The sequence below is a fragment of the Pseudophryne corroboree genome, chromosome 2 (assembly GCF_028390025.1).
Source record: "Pseudophryne corroboree isolate aPseCor3 chromosome 2, aPseCor3.hap2, whole genome shotgun sequence".
NCBI classification, from domain to species: Eukaryota; Metazoa; Chordata; class Amphibia; order Anura; family Myobatrachidae; genus Pseudophryne; species Pseudophryne corroboree.
The window spans coordinates 387,325,420-387,347,838 of NC_086445.1; the positions used below are offsets into that span (position 1 = coordinate 387,325,420).

At 46.8% G+C, this 22,419-nt stretch overlaps 1 protein-coding gene across 10 annotated transcripts in view; it reads left to right on the plus strand.

Annotated features, from left to right (window-relative positions):
• The window catches only part of HERC2 (HECT and RLD domain containing E3 ubiquitin protein ligase 2), a 618,496-nt gene that overhangs the window by 237,519 nt on the left and 358,558 nt on the right, over positions 1-22,419 (plus strand). For all 10 annotated transcript variants that reach the window (XM_063953293.1, XM_063953292.1, XM_063953291.1 and 7 more), the window contains one exon: positions 21,508-21,658. In XM_063953293.1, coding sequence (XP_063809363.1) covers positions 21,508-21,658 — 151 coding nt within the window. The remainder of the gene's footprint in view (positions 1-21,507; positions 21,659-22,419) is intronic.

The window sequence follows — 22,419 nt, forward strand, 5'->3', positions numbered from 1 at the left end:
GGTCAGGCATATGGCTGGCGTGCATTGCACTTGGCCAGATATATATTTATAGAGACACCTCAGTGCTATTTACTGAGTCGCGCAAGTTGTCTGTCTTTGTATTTTTGTATTGTCTGTCTGCATAATAAGTAAGACACCAGCAAAGTTGGAAAAGCAGTTTTACTACAATGTCTGTAAGAACCACATGTACAGTATGTTTTGTAAATTCAGAGACAGATACAATTTCTGCTCCGGTTTCAAAGCCAATTTCAACCCCGGACTCGCCATGGGCTATGCTTGCAGATGTCCTGGCTGGATTGCAATCAGAATTGGCCGCCACTCGGCAAGAGCGAGAGGCGGCAAGGTCTGAGTCTAGGGTGAGACCGCTAGAATTACCAGAGGGGTCTCAGCCTTACCAAAAGTCCAGATCCTCTTTGGGTAAGAGGGATAAGTTTCATTTGTCTTATATTTTACCGGTTTCTGCTATGTTGTTTTCTGACAATTCTATGCCAGACCTCACTGTACAAGATGAGGTTCAGGAGGGCGAAGTATGACAGCCCGGGCATTGATAATCTCAGCAGAGCGGTGCGTCAGTCTCTGAAGTTTACAGAAACTGAGGAGCCTCTGACAAAATGATGAGGTCGTCTTTACTAAACGACAGAGAACTCCAATATGTTTTCCTGTTTCGGAATCTCTTAAAAAAATGTTACTAGAAACAAGAAAGAATCCGGATAAACGGATTTAGGTCTAGTTATCCGTTTCCAGACTCGGTAACAGCTACATGGGAGAATCCGCCATTGGTGGATTCGTCTGTGTCTAAACTTACAAATAAATTAACCATACCAGTACCAACTGCTACTATGCTTAAGGACCCTTCGGACCGTAAAATAGAAGCTTTGCTAAGGTCCATGTATACAGCAGCAGGAATGTTGCTTAGACCTGGGTTGGGCGGCATTTGGGTAACTAAGGCGCTAATGGTATGGATAACAGAACTCAAGTTTGCCTTAAGGGATGATCGCCTTATACTTTTAGCTGATCAATTCTGGGAAGCTGCTATCTATGTACAGCTTCTACTGACATCTGTCAGCTCACTTCTCGCTTATAAAAAAAAAAAAGGTATAGAAGCATTACCTTATGGAGGCGAGAAGTTGTTTGGTCCTGAATTGGACAAATGGTTTTCTGAGGCCACGGGAGGAAAGTCGGTTTTCTTACCATTGCCTCCGACAGTACCTAGAAGGAGATATTCTGGACCGGCGTTAAAATCCTTTAGACCTCAGTCCTTTCACGGGCGTGGCAGGGGAACGGCCACACCTGGTAGACTAGGTCGGGGACGTGGTTTCCAACAAACCAATACCACTCGTCAGGATACTAGCAAGCCAGTGGCATGACGGGCTCCCAGCCCATCTCGGTCTCCTATTATGTGAGCACGCCTTCAGACATTCCAGTTGGCATGGCTTTAGACATCCACAGATGGGTGGATCCGCATTTTAGTCTTAAAAGGTTACAAAATAGAGTTCGGCTGTCTCCCGCCAAGGCGGTTTTTCAGGACAGGACTGCCGGTGTCGGACGACAAGAGGGCGGTTTTGCAGATTGCCATTCAGTCTCTGCTGGATGCAGCAGTTCTGATTCCGGTCCCTGTACACCAACAGGGTCAGGGTTATCATTCCAGTCTGTTTGTGGTACCAAAGCCGGATGGCTCGGTCAGGCCAATATTGAACTTATAAGGTCTCAATCAGTACGTCACCTACTACAGATTCAAGGTGGAATCTCTGCGGTCAATAATTGCAGGCCTAGAGCCACAGGAATTCATGATTGCGCTGGATCTCAAGGATGCGTACTTACACATTCCGATTTGGCCACTTCATCAAAGGTTCTTGCGGTTTGCAATACGGCAGAACCATTACCAGTTTCAGGCTCTACCGTTTGGCCTCTCGTCAGCGCCTCGGGCATTCACCAAGGTGATGTCGGTGATGATAGCTCATCTCAGATCCCTGGGAGGGATAATTGTTCCGTACTTGGACGATTTACTCATCAAAGCTCCGTCTCAACAAATCCTCCTTCAACAGGCGTTGCTGACATATAATGTACTGGTTCACCACGGTTGGATTGTCAATTTCAAGAAATGATTCTCGATACGGTAGATCAAAGAATTTACCTACCCGAACAGAAAGTACAGGTCATTCGTCATCTGGTACAATTAGTGCTCAAGCCACGCACAGTCTCTGTTCATTTGTGCATTCGCCTCTTAGGCACAATGGTGGCGGCTTTCGAAGCGCTTCAGTTCGGAAGACTTCACTCACGTCCTTTCAACTGGATGTGCTCGCACAGTGGTCGGGCTCGCATCTGCAGATTCACCGCAGGGTGAGGTTGTCTCCAAGGGCCAGAGTGTCTCTACTCTGGTGGCTCAAAGTACAGAATCTAACCGCAGGGAAACGGTTCGGCGCCCGGAATTAGATATTTCTCACGGCGGACGCGAGTTTCAGAGGTGGGGGAGCTGTTGTTCAAAATTATCAGCTCCAGGGTCTCTGGGCGGATCATGAAAGATTGCTGTCTATAAATGTCCTGGAACTTCGGGCAATTTACAATGCACTAGGACAAGCAGTGCACATGCTGCAGGCTCAGGCTGTTCAGGTGCAGTTAGACAATGCGACGGCGGTCGCATACATCAACAAACAAGGAGGAACGAAAAGCCGCATGGCAATGCGGGAAGTAGCTCGAATCCTCAATTGGGCCGAGGTGATATTGTCGTCAGTATTCATTCCGGGAGTGGACAACTGGGAGGCGGATTATCTCAGCTGTCGGGATTTTCATCCAGGAATGTGCATTAAATCCAGAAGTGTTTCACATGCTGGTCCAGAAATGGGGTCACCCGCAAGTGGACCTGATGGCATCTCGCTACAATTATCAAACGCCCCAGTACGTGTCCAGAACGAGAGATCCAAAGGCAGTGGCGGTGGATGCTCTCACAATCACATGGCCATACAGTCTCGTGTATCTGTTTCCACCGTTTCCGCTGCTCCCTCTGTTGCTAAAACGGATCAAAAGAGAGTCCGTCACAGTCATACTAGTGGCGCCTCATTGGCCTCGGAGAGCTTGGTTTTCGGATCTCCGCGGTCTACTTGCAGACGTTCCTTGGCCGCTCCCACTACGTCCGGACCTGTCACAACAGGGTCCGTTCCTTTTCCCCGATTTAGCGCGGCTGCGTTTGACGGAGTGGCTGTTGAGACAGCCCTCTTAAAAAGAGAGGGCATTCCAGAATAGTTTATATCATCCATGTTACGAGCTAGGAAGCCGGTTACGGCAGCTCATTATTACAGAATTTGGCGTGCCTATATAGGTTGGTGTGAAGCTCGGAAGTTTCCGACATCATCTTTCAAGTTATCCCGTCTTTTGTTATTTCTACAGATGGGGTTAGATGGAGGTCTGCGTTTATCCACACTAAAAGTGCAGATATCTGCGTTGTCAATTTATTTTCAAAGAAGATTGGCTCTATTGCCGTCGGTACACACCTTTTATGCAGGGTGTCCTCAGAGTACAGCCTCCATTCACTCCACCTACTGCGCCATGGGACTTGAATCTGGTTTCAGAGTTCTTATAGTTTTTTTATTTCGAACCCTTACAACAAGTGGATATTAAGTTTCTCACTTGGAAAACAATTTTTCTCTGACGTCCTAGTGGATGCTGGGAACTCCGTAAGGACCATGGGGAATAGCGGGCTCCGAAGGAGGCTGGGCACTCTAGAAAGATTTATGACTACCTGGTGTGCACTGGCTCCTCCCACTATGACCCTCCTCCAAGCCTCAGTTAGATTTTGTGCCCGGCCGAGGTTGGATGCACACTAGGGGCTCTCCTGAGCCTTTAGAAAGAAAGTATAAAATTAGTTTTTTTATTTTCAGTGAGACCTGCTGGCAATAGGCTCACTGCAGCGAGGGACTAAGGGGAGAAGAAGCGAACCTGCCTGCTTGCAGCCAGCTTGGGCTTCTTAGGCTACTGGACACCATTAGCTCCAGAGAGATCGACCGCAGGCCCAGCCTTGGTGTTCGGTCCCGGAGCCGCACCGCCGTCCCCCTTACAGAGCCAGAAGCAAGAAGAGGTCCGGAAAATCGGCGGCAGAAGACATCAGTCTTCACCAAGGTAGCGCACAGCACTGCAGCTGTGCGCCATTGCTCCTCACACACACTTCACACTCCGGTTACTGAGGGTGCAGGGCGCTGGGGGGGGGGGCGCCCTGAGAAGCAATAATAACACCTTGGCTGGCAAAAATACCACAATATATAGCCCCAGAGGCTATATATGTGGAAAATACCCCTGCCAGAATATAGAAAAAAGCGGGAGAATAGTCCGCGGAAAAGGGGCGGAGCTATCTCCTTCAGCACACTGGCGCCATTTTCCCTCACAGCTCCGCTGGAAGGAAGCTCCCTGGCTCTCCCCTGCAGTCTACACTACAGAAAAGGGTAAAAAAGAGAGGGGGGGCACTAAATTTAGGCGCAGTATACATTTATATAGAAAAAGCAGCTATAGGGGACATAACTCAGTTAGTCCCTGCATTATATAGCGCTCTGGTGTGTGCTGGCATACTCTCACTCTGTCCCCCCAAAGGTCTTTTGTGGGTCCTGTCCTCTGTTAGAGCATTCCCTGTGTGTGTGCGGTGTGTCGGTACGGCTGTGTCGACATGTTTGATGAGGATAATGATGTGGAGACGGAGCAGATGCCTTTAGAAGCGATGTCACCCCCTGCGGGGCAGACACCTGAGTGGATGAGCTTATGGAAAGAAATGAGTGCACGTATAGACTCCTTACATAAGAAATTTGACGACATGCCAAATGTGGGACAGCCGACTTCTCAGCTCGTGCCTGTCCAGGCGTCTCAAAGGTCATCAGGGGCTCTAAAACGCCCGCTACCTCAGATCGCAGGCGCAGATGTCGACACTGATACTGACACCAGTGTCGACGACGATGAGTCTAATCTGATGCCCACTAAGGCCATTCACTGCATGATTGAGGCAATGAAAGAGGTGTTACACATTTCTGATATAAATACAGGTACCACTAAAAAGGGTATTATGTTTGGGGAGAAAAAACTACCCGTAGTTTTTCCCCCATCAGATGAATTAAATGAAGTGTGTGAAGAAGCGTGGGCTTTCCCTGATAAAAAATTGGTAATTCCTAAGAAGGTACTAATGGCGTTCCCTTTCCCGCCAGAGGATAGGTCACGTTGGGAAACACCTCCTAGGGTGGATAAAGCGCTCACACGTTTGTCTAAAAAGGTGGCACTACCGTCTCCGGATACGGCCGCCCTCAAGGAACCTGCTGATAGAAAGCAGGAGGCGATCCTGAAGTCTGTATACACACACTCAGGCATTATACTTAGGCCAGCTATTGCGTCAGCATGGATGTGCAGTGCTGCCGCTGCCTGGTCAGATAAACTGTCAGAAAATATTGACACACTAGACAGAGACACGATTCTGCTAACCATAGACCATATCAAAGACTCAGTCTTATATATGAGAGATGCACAGAGGGAAATCTGCCGGCTGGCATCTAAAGTAAGTGCTTTGTGCATTTCTGCTAGGAGAGGCTTATGGACTCGCCAGTGGACAGGAGATGCAGATTCTAAAAGGCACATGGAAGTTTTGCCTTATAAGGGTGAGGAATTATTTGGGGATGGTCTCTCGGACCTAGTTTCCACAGCAACGTCTGGGAAGTCAGCATTTTTGCCCCATGTCCCCTCACAGCCTAAGAAGGCGCCGTTTTATCAGGGTCAGTCCTTTCGGACCCAGAAAAACAAGCGTGGAAAAAGCGGGTCTTTTCTGTCCAGAGGTAGAGGTAGGGGAAAAAGGCTGCAACAAACAGCAGGTTCCCAGGAGCAAAAGTCCTCCCCCGCTTCTTCTTCCAAGTCCGCCGCATGACGATTGGGCTCCACAGGCGGAGCCAGGTGCGGTGGGGGGCCGCCTCAAGAATTTCAGCGATCAGTGGGCTCGCTCACAGGTAGATCCCTGGATCCTTCAAATAGTATCTCAGGGGTACAAACTGGAATTCGAGGCGTCTCCACCCCACCGTTTCCTAAAGTCTGCCTTGCCGATTGCTCCCTCAGACAGGGAGGCGGTACTAGCGGCAATTCACAAGCTGTATTCCCAGCAGGTGATAATCAAGGTACCCCTACTTCAACAAGGCCGGGGTTACTACTCCACACTATTTGTGGTGCCGAAACCGGACGGTTCGGTGAGACCCATTTTAAATTTGAAATCCTTGAACACATACATAAAAAAATTCAAGTTCAAGATGGAATCGCTCAGGGCGGTTATTGCAAGCCTGGACGAGGGGGATTACATGGTATCCCTGGACATCAAGGATGCTTACTTGCATGTCCCCATTTACCATCCTCACCAGGAGTACCTCAGATTTGTGGTACAGGATTGCCATTACCAATTCCAGACGCTGCCGTTTGGACTGTCCACGGCACCGAGGGTATTTACCAAGGTTATGGCGGAAATGATGATACTCCTTCGAAAAAAGGGAGTTTTAATTATCCCGTACTTGGACGATCTCCTAATAAAGGCGAGGTCCAAGGAACAGTTGTTGGTGGGAGTAGCACTATCTCAGGAAGTGCTGCACCAGCACGGCTGGATTCTGAATATCCTAAAGTCACAGCTGGTTCCGACGACACGTCTATTGTTCCTGGGTATGATTCTGGATACAGTCAAGAAAAAAGTGTTTCTCCCGGAGGAGAAAGCCAGGGAGTTGTCATCTCTAGTCAGAGACCTCCTGAAACCAAAACAGGTATCGGTGCATCACTGCACGCGGGTCCTGGGAAAGATGGTAGCTTCTTACGAAGCAATTCCCTTCGGCAGGTTCCATGCCAGAATCTTTCAGTGGGACCTGTTGGACAAATGGTCCGGATCGCATCTTCAGATGCATCGCTTAATAACCCTGTCTCCAAGAACCAGGGTGTCTCTACTGTGGTGGCTGCAGAGTGCCCATCTTCTAGAGGGCCGCAGGTTCGGCATACAGGACTGGGTCCTGGTGACCACGGATGCCAGCCTTCGAGGTTGGGGGGCAGTCACACGGGGAAGAAACTTCCAAGGACTATGGTCGAGTCAGGAGACTTCCCTTCACATAAATATTCTGGAACTAAGGGCCATTTACAATGCCCTAAGTCAAGCAAAATCCCTGCTCCTACACCAGCCGGTGCTGATCCAGTCAGACAACATCACGGCAGTCGCCCATGTAAATCGACACGGCGGCACAAGAAGCAGGATGGCAATGGCAGAAGCCACAAGAATTCTCCGATGGGCGGAGAATCATGTACTAGCTCTGTCAGCAGTGTTCATTCCGGGAGTGGACAACTGGGAAGCAGACTTCCTCAGCAGACACGACCTCCACCCGGGAGAGTGGGGACTTCATCCAGAAGTCTTCCAGATGCTGGTAAACCGTTGGGAAAAACCACAGGTGGACATGCTGGCGTCCCGCCTCAACAAAAAGTTAAAAAGATATTGCGCCAGGTCAAGGGACCCTCAGGCGATAGCTGTGGACGCTCTAGTGACACCGTGGGTGTACCAGTCGGTTTGTGTGTTCCCTCCTCTGCCTCTCGTACCAAAGGTATTGAGAATAATAAGAAAGCGAGGAGTAAACACAATTCTCGTGGTTCCGGATTGGCCAAGACGAGCGTGGTACCCGTAACTTCAAGAGATGATCTCAGAGGACCCGTGGCCTCTGCCGCTCAGACAAGACCTGCTACAGCAGGGGCCCTGTCTGTTCCAAGACTTACCGCGGCTGCGTTTGACGGCATGGCGGTTGAACGCCGGATCCTGAAGGAAAAGGGCATTCCGGAGGAAGTCATTCCTACGCTTATTAAAGCCAGGAAAGATGTTACGGCAAATCATTATCACCGCATATGGCGGAAATATGTTGCATGGTGTGAGGCCGAAAAGGCCCCAACAGAGGAATTTCAACTAGGTCGATTTCTACATTTCCTGCAAGCAGGAGTGAATATGGGCCTAAAACTAGGCTCCATTAAAGTACAGATCTCGGCTCTGTCGATTTTCTTTCAAAAAGAACTAGCTTCAGTACCTGAAGTTCAGACATTTGTGAGAGGAGTGCTGCATATTCAGCCCCCGTTTGTGCCTCCTGTGGCACCTTGGGATCTCAACGTGGTGTTGAGTTTCTTAAAATCACATTGGTTTGAGACACTAAAAACCGTGGATCTGAAATATCTCACGTGGAAAGTGGTCATGTTATTGGCCTTGGCTTCAGCCAGGCGAGTGTCAGAATTGGCGGCTTTATCATGTAAAAGCCCTTATCTGATTTTCCATATGGATAGGGCAGAATTGAGGACTCGTCCCCAGTTTCTCCCTAAGGTGGTGTCAGCGTTTCACCTGAACCAGCCTATTGTGGTGCCTGCGGCTACTAGGGACTTGGAGGACTCCAAGTTGCTAGACGTTGTCAGGGCCCTGAAAATATATGTTTCCAGGACGGCTGGAGTCAGAAAATCTGACTCGCTGTTTATCCTGTATGCACCCAACAAGCTGGGTGCTCCTGCTTCTAAGCAGACTATTGCTCGCTGGATTTGTAGTACAATTCAGCTTGCACATTCTGTGGCAGGCCTGCCACAGCCAAAATCTGTAAATGCCCATTCCACAAGGAAGGTGGGCTCATCTTGGGCGGCTGCCCGAGGGGTCTCGGCTTTACAACTTTGCCGAGCAGCTACTTGGTCAGGGGCAAACACGTTTGCAAAATTCTACAAATTTGATACCCTGGCTGAGGAGGACCTGGAGTTCTCTCATTCGGTGCTGCAGAGTCATCCGCACTCTCCCACCCGTTTGGGAGCTTTGGTATAATCCCCATGGTCCTTACGGAGTTCCCAGCATCCACTAGGACGTCAGAGAAAATAAGAATTTACTCACCGGTAATTCTATTTCTCGTAGTCCGTAGTGGATGCTGGGCGCCCATCCCAAGTGCGGATTGCCTGCAATACTTGTAAATAGTTATTGATAACTAAAGGGTTATTGTTGAGCCATCTGTTGAGAGGCTCAGTTGTTTTCATACTGTCAAACTGGATCTAGTATCACGAGTTGTACGGTGTGATTGGTGTGGCTGGTATGAGTCTTACCCGGGATTCAAAATCCTTCCTTATTATGTCAGCTCGTCCGGGCACAGTGTCCTAACTGAGGCTTGGAGGAGGGTCATAGTGGGAGGAGCCAGTGCACACCAGGTAGTCATAAATCTTTCTAGAGTGCCCAGCCTCCTTCGGAGCCCGCTATTCCCCATGGTCCTTACGGAGTTCCCAGCATCCACTACGGACTACGAGAAATAGAATTACCGGTGAGTAAATTCTTTTTTTTCTCCTAGCCTTAGCTTCGGCAGGGCGTGTTTCAGATTTGGGTGCCTTGTCATGCAAGCCACCGTATTTAGTGTTTCATGATGATAGAGCAGAACTTCAGACGAATCCCGCTTTCCTATCAAAAGTAGTGTCCTCTTTTCACATCAATCAACCAATAGTAGTTCCTGTGTTAACAGGAGATTCTGGAATCTTGGATGTGGTACGCGCACTACGCGTTTATGTATCCCGAACGTCTACAGTTCGTAAGACGGATACGTTGTTTATCCTCTATGATGCGGCCAAGATTGGTTGGCCAGCTTCTAAGCAGACCTTGTCCAGATGGATAAAACTGACCATATGTCAGGCTTACCTTCATGCTAGGTTACAGCCGCCTACATCAGTAACAGCTCATTCCACACGTTCTGTGGGAACGTCATGGGCAGCTGGTCGTGGAGCTTCTACGACACAGCTTTGCCGTGCGGCTACATGGTCTTCAGTGCACACGTTGTGAGCTTTTACAAGTTTGATACTTTTGCGGCATCAGCATCTAGCTTTGGCCGTCTAGTGTTACAGGTGCCAAACAGCTCTCCCGCCCACGGGGGAAAACTTTGGTACGTCCCAAGAGTGCTCCAGTGACCCCTAGTGGATGAAAAAGAAAATAGGATTTTGGTACTTACCAGGTAAATCCTTTTCTTTGAATCCATAGGGGTCACTGGACGCCCACCCAGAGCAGTTTTACCTGGTTGTGGTAGGTTCAGAGAATCTTATGGTAACACACTCTCACCGACTACTTCAAATTAGCATGTTCTGTCGGATTTGGTTTCAACTGTTGGTTGTCAGTAACGTTATGTGTCAACTTTATTGTTGTCCGTTTTGTTATATGTAATTCTCCATTGTCAACCTCTATAGCTTCTGTTCGGCTCAGTAAAAAAACACTGAGGTACTCTGGGATATGGAGGGGAGAAGTAGTCTCAAATTTAAATTTATTCAGTGCCTAGTTCCTGTGGAACCGTCCATATCCCAAGAGTACTCCAGTGCCCCCTATGGATTCAAAGAAAAGGATTTACCTGGTAAGTACCAAAATCCTATTATCTCCTGGATAGGCAGGATTAACGCCCCTAAAATGAACTTCCTCGCATTTTATACTTGTTCCAAACTATCCCAATCTTGGTGTCCCGGGCAACTTTAGCTTCCCTACAGAAACTGTCACAAATTTGTTTGGGCTAATCGTAAGCCCCCCGTATTAGACATACAATTCTGACTAAGTGTGTATCATCTGGTGGATTGGGCTACCCTAATCTACAAGCGTACTTTAATTCATGCCAATTTAAGCACGTTATATCTTGGCATTTACCACCTTTGGTTAAGAAATGGGTGGAAAACTTTTTTTCTCTGACGTCCTAGTGGATGCTGGGACTCCGTAAGGACCATGGGGAATAGCGGCTCCGCAGGAGACAGGGCACAAAATAAAAGCTTAAGGATCAGGTGGTGTGCACTGGCTCCTCCCCCTATGACCCTCCTCCAAGCCTTAGTTAGATTTTTGTGCCCGGCCGAGAAGGGTGCAATCTAGGTGGCTCTCCTGAGCTGCTTAGAATAAAAGTTTAGTTTAGGTTTTTTTATTTTCAGTGAGTCCTGCTGGCAACAGGCTCACTGCATCGTGGGACTAAGGGGAGAAGAAACGGACTCACCTGAGTGCAGAGTGGATCGGGTTTCTTAGGCTACTGGACATTAGCTCCAGAGGGACGATCACAGGTTCAGCCTGGATGGGTCACCGGAGCCGCGCCGCCGTCCCCCTTACAGAGCCAGAAGAGACGAAGAGGTCCGGTGAAATCGGCGGCAGAAGACATCCTGTCTTCAGACTAAGGTAGCGCACAGCACCGCAGCTGTGCGCCATTGCTCTCAGCACACTTCACACTCCGGTCACTGAGGGTGCAGGGCGCTAGGGGGGAAAGCCCTGAGACGCAATATAACAGTATATACCTTAGGTGGCAAAAAGAATACATCACATATAGCTCCTGGGCTATATGGATGTATTTTAACCCCTGCCATTTTTACACAAAAAAGCGGGAGATAAGGACGTCGTGAAGGGGCGGAGCCTATCTCCTCAGCACACAAGCGCCATTTTCCCTCACAGCTCCGCTGGAAGGACGGCTCCCTGACTCTCCCCTGCAGTCCTGCTTCAGAATCAGGGTAAAAAAGAGAAGGGGGGGCATTTTTGGCAGCAAATAACGATAATAACAGCAGCTATAAGGGAATAACACTTATATAAGGTTATCCCTGTATATATATATATATATAGCGCTGGGTGTGTGCTGGCAGACTCTCCCTCTGTCTCTCCAAAGGGCTAAGTGGGGTCCTGTCCTCTATCAGAGCATTCCCGGTGTGTGTGCTGTGTGTCGGTACGCGTGTGTCGACATGTATGAGGAGGAAAATGATGTGGAGGCGGAGCAGTTGCCTGTGTTGGTGATGTCACCCCCTAGGGAGTCGACACCTGACTGGATGATTGTATTTAAACAATTAAGTGATAATGTCGGCAATTTGCAAAAAACTGTTGACGACATGAGACAGCCGGCAAATCAATTAGTGCCTGTCCAGGCGTCTCAGACACCGTCAGGGGCGCTAAAACGCCCGTTACCTCAGTGGGTCGACACAGACCCTGACACAGATACTGAGTCTAGTGTCGACGGTGACGAGACAAACGTAATGTCCAGTAGGGCCACACGTTACATGATCACGGCAATGAAAGAGGCATTGAACCTTTCTGACACTACAAGTACCACAAAGAAGGGTATTATGTGGGGTGTGAAAAAACTACCAATAGTTTTTCCGGAGTCAGAGGAAATAAATGAGGTGTGTGATAAAGCGTGGGTTTCCCCCGATAAAAAACAGCTAATTTCTAAAAAATTATTAGCATTATATCCCTTCCCGCCAGAGGTTAGGGCGCGTTGGGAAACACCCCCTAGGGTAGATAAGGCGCTCACACGTTTATCTAAACAAGTAGCGTTACCGTCTCCTGATACGGCCACCCTCAAAGAACCAGCTGATAGAAGGCTGGAAAATATCCTAAAAAGTATATACACACATACTGGTGTTATACTGCGACCAGCAATCGCCTCAGCCTGGATGTGCAGTGCTGGAGTCGCATGGTCGGATTCCCTGACTGAGAATATTGATACCCTGGATAGGGACAATATTTTGTTAACTATAGAACATTTAAAGGATGCATTACTATATATGCGTGATGCACAGAGGGATATTTGCACCCTGGCATCAAGAGTAAGTGCTATGTCCATCTCTGCCAGAAGAGCGTTATGGACGCGACAGTGGTCAGGGGATGCGGATTCCAAACGGCACATGGAAGTATTGCCGTATAAAGGGGAGGAGTTATTTGGGGCTGGTCTATCGGACCTGGTGGCCACGGCAACGGCTGGAAAATCCACCTTTTTACCCCAGGTCACTTCACATCAGCAGAAAAAGACACCGTCTTTTCAAACTCAGTCCTTTCGTTCCCATAAGTACAAGCGAGCAAAAGGCCACTCCTTTCTGCCCCGGGGCAGAGGAAGAGGAAAAAGACTGCACCATGCAGCCGCTTCCCAGGAGCAGAAGCCCTCCCCTGCTTCTGCCAAGTCTTCAGCATGACGCTGGGGCTTTACAAGCAGACTCAGATATGGTGGGGGCCCGTCTCAAGAATTTCAACGCGCAGTGGGCTCACTCGCAAGTGGATCCCTGGATTCTACAGGTAGTATCGCAGGGGTACAAACTGGAATTCGAGGCGTTTCCCCCTCGTCGGTTCCTGAAGTCTGCTTTACCAAAGTCTCCCTCCGACAGGGAGGCAGTTTTGGAAGCCATTCACAAGCTGTATTCCCAGCAGGTGATAATCAAGGTACCCCTCCTGCAACAAGGAAAGGGGTATTATTCCACGCTGTTTGTGGTACCGAAGCCGGACGGCTCGGTGAGACCAATTTTAAATCTGAAATCCTTGAACACTTACATAAAAAGGTTCAAATTCAAGATGGAGTCACTCAGAGCAGTGATAGCGAACCTGGAAGAAGGGGACTATATGGTGTCTCTGGACATCAAAGATGCTTATCTCCACGTCCCAATATACCCTTCTCACCAAGGGTACCTCAGGTTTGTAGTACAAAACTGTCATTATCAGTTTCAGACGCTGCCGTTTGGATTGTCCACGGCACCTCGGGTCTTTACCAAGGTAATGGCCGAAATGATGATTCTTCTACGAAGAAAAGGCATTTTAATTATCCCTTACTTGGACGATCTCCTGATAAGGGCAAGATCCAGGGAACAGTTAGAAGTCGGAGTAGCACTATCTCAGGTAGTGTTACGTCAGCACGGGTGGATTCTAAATATTCCAAAATCGCAGCTGATTCCAACGACACGTCTACTGTTCCTAGGAATGATTCTGGACACAGTCCAGAAGAAGGTGTTTCTCCCGGAGGAGAAGGCCAGGGAGTTATCCGAGCTAGTCAGGAACCTCCTAAAACCAGGCCAGGTCTCAGTGCATCAGTGCACGAGGGTCATGGGAAAAATGGTGGCTTCTTACGAAGCGATTCCATTCGGAAGATTCCATGCAAGAACGTTTCAGTGGGATCTACTGGACAAATGGTCCGGATCGCATCTGCAGATGCATCAGCGGATAACCCTGTCGCCAAGGACAAGGGTGTCTCTCCTGTGGTGGCTGCAGAGTGCTCATCTACTAGAGGGCCGCAGATTTGGCATTCAGGATTGGATCCTGGTAACCACGGATGCCAGCCTGAGAGGCTGGGGAGCAGTCACACAGGGAAGGAATTTCCAGGGCTTGTGGTCAAGCATGGAAACATCTCTTCATATAAACATTCTGGAACTAAGGGCCATTTACAATGCCCTAAGTCAAGCAAAACCTCTGCTTCAGGGTCAGGCGGTGTTGATCCAATCGGACAACATCACGTCAGTCGCCCACGTAAACAGACAGGGCGGCACGAGAAGCAGGAGGGCAATGGCAGAAGCTGCAAGGATTCTTCGCTGTGCGGAAAATCATGTGATAGCACTGTCAGCAGTGTTCATTCCGGGAGTGGACAACTGGGAAGCAGACTTCCTCAGCAGACACGACCTTCACCCGGGAGAGTGGGGACTTCACCCAGAAGTCTTCCACCTGATTGTAAACCGTTGGGAAAAACCAAAGGTGGACATGATGGCGTCACGTCTAAACAAAAAACTGGACAGATATTGCGCCAGGTCAAGGGACCCTCAGGCAATAGCAGTGGACGCTCTGGTAACGCCGTGGGTGTACCAGTCAGTGTATGTGTTCCCTCCTCTGCCTCTCATACCAAAAGTACTGAGAATCATAAGAAGGAGAGGAGTAAGAACTATACTCGTGGTTCCGGATTGGCCAAGAAGGACTTGGTACCCGGAACTTCAAGAGATGCTCACGGACGAACCGTGGCCTCGACCTCTAAGAAAGGACCTGCTACTGCAGGGGCCTTGTCTGTTCCAAGACTTACCGCGGCTGCGTTTGACGGCATGGCGGTTGAACGCCGGATCCTGAGGGAAAAAGGCATTCCAGAAGAAGTCATTCCTACTCTGGTCAAAGCCAGGAAGGACGTAACCGCAAAACATTATCACCGCATTTGGCGTAAATATGTTGCGTGGTGTGAGGCCAAGAAGGCCCCTACAGAGGAATTTCAACTGGGTCGTTTCCTTCATTTCCTGCAAACAGGACTGTCTATGGGCCTAAAATTAGGGTCCATTAAGGTTCAAATTTCGGCCCTGTCGATTTTCTTCCAGAAAGAACTGGCTTCAGTACCTGAAGTTCAGACATTTGTAAAAGGGGTGCTGCACATACAGCCTCCTTTTGTGCCTCCAGTGGCACCTTGGGATCTCAATGTGGTGTTGAGTTTTCTAAAGTCACGTTGGTTTGAACCACTTTCCACTGTGGACTTAAAATATCTCACATGGAAGGTGTCGATGCTGTTAGCCTTGGCTTCAGCCAGGCGTGTGTCAGAATTGGCGGCTTTATCATATAAAAGCCCTTACTTAATTTTTCATTCTGACAGGGCGGAATTGAGGACTCGTCCTCAATTTCTACCTAAGGTGGTTTCTGCATTTCACATGAACCAACCTATTGTGGTACCTGCGGCTACCAGGGACTTAGAGGACTCTAAGTTGCTTGACGTTGTCAGGGCCTTGAAAATATATGTTTCCAGGACGGCTGGAGTCAGAAAATCTGACTCGCTGTTTATCCTGTATGCACCCAACAAGCTGGGTGCTCCTGCTTCTAAGCAGACGATTGCTCGTTGGATTTGTAGTACAATTCAGCTTGCACATTCTGTGGCAGGATTGCCACAGCCAAAATCAGTAAAAGCCCATTCCACAAGGAAAGTGGGCTCATCTTGGGCGGCTGCCCGAGGGGTCTCGGCTTTACAACTTTGCCGAGCAGCTACTTGGTCAGGGGCAAACACGTTTGCTAAATTCTACAAATTTGATACCCTGGCTGAGGAGGACCTGGAGTTCTCTCATTCGGTGCTGCAGAGTCATCCGCACTCTCCCGCCCGTTTGGGAGCTTTGGTATAATCCCCATGGTCCTGACGGAGTCCCAGCATCCACTAGGACGTCAGAGAAAATAAGATTTTACTTACCGATAAATCTATTTCTCGTAGTCCGTAGTGGATGCTGGGCGCCCATCCCTAGTGCGGATTGTCTGCAATACTTGTATATAGTTATTGTTACAAAAATTCGGGTTATTATTGTTGTGAGCCATCTTTTCAGAGGCTCCTTTGCGTTTATCATACTGTTAACTGGGTTCAGATCACAAGTTGTACGGTGTGATTGGTGTGGCTGGTATGAGTCTTACCCGGGATTCAATATCCTTCCTTATTATGTACGCTCGTCCGGGCACAGTATCCTAACTGAGGCTTGGAGGAGGGTCATAGGGGGAGGAGCCAGTGCACACCACCTGATCCTTAAGCTTTTATTTTGTGCCCTGTCTCCTGCGGAGCCGCTATTCCCCATGGTCCTTTCGGAGTCCCCAGCATCCACTACGGACTACGAGAAATAGAATAGAATTCCCTTCTCTAGCTCCCCAAGTCATGCACACCAGCCTCGGTTTATTTAATTCCCACTGTTAAATTCACCCTTGGGCTGTGGGATAAACATCGCACCACCCATAAACTCTCAACATATATCCCTCCCCTCTCACACCAATTTGGGACCACCTGGCCTTTCCCCCAGGTTGTGATCGGAACATGGCAGTTCCGTGGCACTCCTGTGGTATTACGAGATTTATCCATATTAAAGGTCAATTGGCCCCAAAATCTTTTGGGGAATGTCAAGAACACCTTGGTGTTCCGTGTTCATGTCATTATATTCAAATTCTGAGTTTTCTCAGCTCCCAACTTAAATCTTATCTTTGAGACCACCGACTTCCTTTGAATGTATGTGTCTACTCTCAATTGGCAGGAAGGAGAACATCTCTACAATATATAGCTCAATTTTGGCTCCTGATTTCCCCCCCATCAGTGAACCCCATGAATTCGCCTGGGAAACAGACCTCTCTCAACCACTAGAGGATGATCAGTGGGTAGAAATAAAAATGCGGATTGCTACAGCTTCTTTTAGTCTGGCGATTAGAGAAACCGGTTATAAAGTATATACCCGGTGGTACCTAGTTCCCTCCAGACTTCACTCGATCTTCCCCACTACCTCGAATCAATGCTGGAGACTTTGCGGAGAGGAGGGCACCTTTATACACATATTGTGGACCTTTGTTCGCTCCTTCTGGAACTTAGTTTGTGCTTTGATAGCCCAATCTCTTGGACATAGTATTGAGCTCTCTCCTGTAACAGCCTTGCTTCATGCCCCTATTCCCGACATACCCAGAACCCATGATAAGCTCCTTATGCCCTTTTGTGTGGCGGCTAAATCCCTGATAGCTAAACACTTGAAAGACCAGAAAGCACCTTCCCTGACCGCACTTGTTGCTAAGATTAACTATATTGCTGATATGGAATACATCACTAGTTTACGGAATAAAACAGTGGCTCATTTTCACAATATCTGGTCCCCATGGGGATCTCACTCGTTCCTTACCCATACCCGGACTCTGCTGATATCCATGTCCAACTCCATCCTCCCGTTTACTTATCTGCTCCTTTTTTAACTCACCCTTCCTAACCTTGCATACTTTTTTACTCTTTAATTTTCTTTTTTCTTTCTTTATCTTTTTTCTTTCCTTTTATCCTATCTCCAATGCTCCTATTTTTGTATTTTGTCTTTATATTGGTAATAAAAATAAAATAGAAGTTGACCACTCAGTATGATACTTTTGGAAGCATTGTGTGGTGTTATCTACTGATAATTTGACGAAACATTGTATATTATGTATTCGCATTCCAATGTTTGTTTATCTCACTGCTCCCTCGTTAACCATCATTGTTGATGTCTGATTTCTATGTGATCACTGTCAAACGCTGTACTTGACTCTTTCCCTGTACTGTGGCTTTTGGTCAATTTCAATAAAAACTCATTGTTTAAAAAATAAAAAAAAAGGAATCGTGTACAAGGCATGGTTTAGTATTGTATATTGCCCCTTTAAAAAAAAAAAATCTGAATTCTGTCCGGCATCCCTCATGGCCTCTGAATACTGACTTTCATTACATCCCGTCCAAGGTGTTCGTTTTTGTGTTTTTTTGTTTTTGTTTTTTTTTAAATTTATTTACAATTTCCTATATAGCGCAGGAAATTTTGTTGCGCTTTACAACTGGATTGGATTTGTGCATCAGGTGATAGTGGTATTCTCCTTGTTCTGACAACTCCAAAGTAGCAATGCTTCACTTTTTGAAAGTGATGTGACAGTTGCAGGTCTTTTTGTGTAAAATGCAACGTTTCTGTTGTTGGCATACTTTGTCCCGATTTGAGGAGCAGTGGACATTGGGTTGCTCGAGGGCACAGTAGCAGCTGACACTTTTTAGAGTAGTATTACTTTAAAGACAGTTACTCGTCCACCCTGCAACCCATTATTTTCTAGTGCCTATAGAAGCTGGGCTGCATCCCAGTGCCATTAGATTAGTTTTAGCTTTTTATTTGTAAATGTTATTTCTTTTACTAGGTAGGCTATGTGTGCTGTACCTGCAGCACAGATCGGGAGATCCAGTGCTCTGGAGTAAGTACTGTCGCTTGAACGCAGCACTCCTGCAGGGGAAATAGGGCAACAGCTTTGCTGACTGCCGATGGGGGGGCTGCCATCTTGCTTGTTTTTCCTGGCAGCACCCTTTCTCTTTGGGTGAGGTACGCAGTGTCAGGCTGCCCGGCAATGGTCTGTACCATGAAGTTGGTGTTCCAAACCGTTTACCTTGCCGTATCCAGATCCAAGTTGATTCTTGCGTGCTGCCCGGTCCAGATCCAATATAAGAGTGTTACAGTGTTGGCGTATGTCAACCATCAGACTAGAGCGATTTGTGGAAGTTGCTTAAATATTTTCTTGGGCAGAGGTGTTTGTTTCAGTAATATCAGCAGTGTTCATACTAAGGGTGTACCATTTACAAGGGGACATTCTCAGCACAATTGCTATCGTGCTAGGGGTGTGGTCTCTTTTCCTGGTGTTCTAAACCCAATTGGTTAAGCAGTGGGGTCTCCCAGAGGTGTACCTTCTTGTCTCTTGCCACATCTGCAATGTTCCTTGGTATTATGCCCGGTCCAGGGATCCAAGCACTTTTGCAGTGGATGCCAGGACTGTTCAATTAAATTTCAGCCTGGGGTACGTTTTTGACCTCTGCATCTTGGTATGCCTATGTTCTCAAACTGGTCATGAGTACCTGTTGGTATCTACCCTTGCATCCAGATCTGTTGCATCAAATGCTGTTTCTACACCTGGATTATTCTCAGTTGGTTTAAATAGTTTTGCTAAAGTCATCCCTTCCAGCATTGTACAGACTACAGACCATGTCGTGAACTGCTGGAAACTACCACAGAGTATGGATAATTTATGTTCTGTTGTGCAAAAGTAAAGGGTCTTATACTACTTTTTCACCTTTCCTGAATCCATACCTATATGGTTTATTTTTCTGATGGCCATTGTATCAGCCCGCCGTGTTTCAGATTGGGGCTTTATTCTCTCATCTCACCTTTCCCTAGTCTTTCATGGGAATCCAATGGTATTGCGTGCAATTCTATTGTTCCACTCTGTTTTAGTCTTTTTAGCATTAACCTGGATATTTTCTTCTGTTTTCCGTCCTCCTTCCAGGATTTGAAACGTTTGCCTTTTTTGGATGTGGTCCGGGCCATTCGCCTGTATTTGGACCTGTATTTGGAAAATACCTAGCTTCGGTGCACAGATTCCCTTCTGGTACTTTGTGATTAAGCATGTTGGTTTGCTGGCAAGCAGATTATTGCACTGTGGATCTGCTCTGTCCTTGCCAATCACACTCCAGTGTGTGGTAACTAGCTCCTGAGCAGGTGTCTGCACACTCTACTATGGTGGTGAGTGCTTTGTGGATTGCATGGAATGGGGCTTCTGTAGAGCAGTTGTGTCATGCTACCTGGTTCTTTCGCCACACCTTCGCCAAATGTTTTCAGTTTCCCCATCCAAGGATGCAAGTTTCAAATGGAACGTATTGTGGTCAGGTCTTTCTGAGCATACTCTACCCAATGGGTGGCTTTTGCACATTCCATGGTCCATTGTCCCATAGATCATAAAAATGAGAAAAGAATGTTTTTGTACTTGGTTACATCCTTTTCGTGTATTTTATCTGGGGGACATTGCGTGCCCATCCTTACGCTCATTTTTTGGTTTGTTGGTTCTTGCTAATTTGTAAGTTACACTATGTTGTTCAGCCTTGGTTTAGGCCTACTTTTAAAGTTGTACTACAGACCATGGGTAGTAGGGGAGAAAAGCTATTAGTCGAATAAGTGCAAGCCCTTCTGTCCCCTCAAACAACTTTTGCATGTCCCATGGTCCAGTGTCCCCTGATGGAATTTAATGGTATGTACAAAACTGCCTCCACGGCATACATCTCGGCAATGGACAGAACTCTGGCATGCATGTTTTGTGGCAGAGGTTCTCGCGTTCCCTGAATTGATAACACACTCTGGTCGTTCCTCTTGGGTGGTAGTTGATTGGGTGACAGTGGGCAAGGTTTGAAGAAGTGTCACCTGGTCTTAACTGCATACTCTCGTGTTTTTGAGGATATTTGTACGTGGAAGCAGGTTGGATAATTACTGACACAGTAATTACTCACTTGTACATGATTTATAGAAACCCATAAGTTTTGTACTTGAACACTGGTGAAACCCCAACATAAGAAATATGGAGACTGAGACTTAACTAGCGCTTCTTATTCTTGCTGATGCTTATTCACAGGCTTCCATCACTCGTCTTACTGGATACTGGTCTTTAAGTCCGTCCTCAGGCTTGTCAGAAGACTTAAAGACCAGTATCCAGTAAGATCCATGTATGGTGGGATTATCCGGAAATCCCTATACCATCTCCCATGCACTTTTAGAACTGCCTAAAAACAGTTCTGAATGATCTGGTAATTAGTTTGTCATTCCTTGCTGCTTGCAGATATTTGCACAAATACCTGACCTTTGATATTTTTAAATAAATGTGTGTCATATATGTATGCTATTAAAACGGTATTTCACTATATGCACTTTATATTTATTTACATGATACTTCTAATACGAGTGATGGAAGCCTGTGAATAAGCATCAGCAAGAATAAGAAGCGCTAGTTAAGTCTCAGTCTCCATATTTCTTATGTTGTGCACTTTGTTGGTGAGGGTTGAAGGAAACCTCTAGGAGTATTTGAGACAATACCAGCTGCTATAAGTATTGCGCACGAACTGTTCTCAAAATATTTTCTTAGTATCACTGGTGAAACCCCGATCTAAGGTATTCCTTCCCTTCTCCTTTCCCTGAGGTTTTAGGGGACCCACAGACAAGCTTATCCAGAAATGTGAGGATTATCTGCTTGTATTTGGGTAATTTATTTTCTCCTTGTAGAACTAAAGTAGTTGGAGTTGGTTGTTTTTCCAGTGTCCTGCTTCATATGAGTGAAATCTACAAAGTTCTCCAAGTGAACATTTGCCTATATAAGATTACATTAATTATGTGGTTAATTGCAAATGTCAACATGCTAGCTTGGTCTCCCATTCCAGTTTAGAAACCTGTTTTTTTTTTTCGCTTAAAATTGTTTTTTTTGTTTCTTACTGTGCACAGCCTGATCAAGAAGTGATTACAGCACCAGACCTCAGCAGTTTGTCTTCTCCTCTTGTGGATACGGAAAGAAATTTAGGCTTGCTCCTTGGACTTCATGCATCTTACCTCTCACTAAGTACACCATTGTCTTCTGTGGAAATTGAATGCGCCAGTAAGCAAGTTTTATGAACTGATAAAATGTTCTAAATATGTAACTATGTTTAAAAGTGATATCATGCAGACTTCATGATGTGTGCATTGATTTCATTCATACCGTGGTACCCATGACCTCCGTGTAATAGCATAAGAATGAGAAAACATTTTTTTTATCTGAATCCAAATGTTAAGCTTGGGTACACACTTAAACAACATTGGGTCAATTTGGCAATAAGCGGGTGATCGCCTGGCTTATTGCGTAGTGCATAAGCATGATCATTTTGGCAAAAAAGGACAGAAACGTTCTCCTTCGCTGTCAGACTTGCCAGAAGATATTGTCCAAAAGCTCCAGATATTATGGAGTGTGTGGCCATTCTCGATAATATGCCTAGATTTCCTATTATATTTCCTGATTACCTCATCCTCCTTGTGGGCAGACATATACTGTATATAAATTCAGCATGATGTGGCAGAAAATCGGTAACTTTATGGGGAAAAATTGCCTAATGTGTAGCGCTGAGATCGGCACCTTTCAAAGGCAGAAAATTGTGCCGTTTATTTGTTCTGCCAAAGAATCGCTTTGTGTGTACGTAGCTTTAGCTGTAAAAAAAAAAAAAAAAAAAAATTAATTTAAAAAAAAAACAAAACTGAAAGGCTGGAGTTATTTTATGAAGTGTTCCTACAAACTTTTAATTTAATTTTAGTTTACTCTGAGAGTAACTTACCTGAGGTGCACAATTCAATCAGTCCAATTGGTCCCTGAAACCTCCAGTCGTC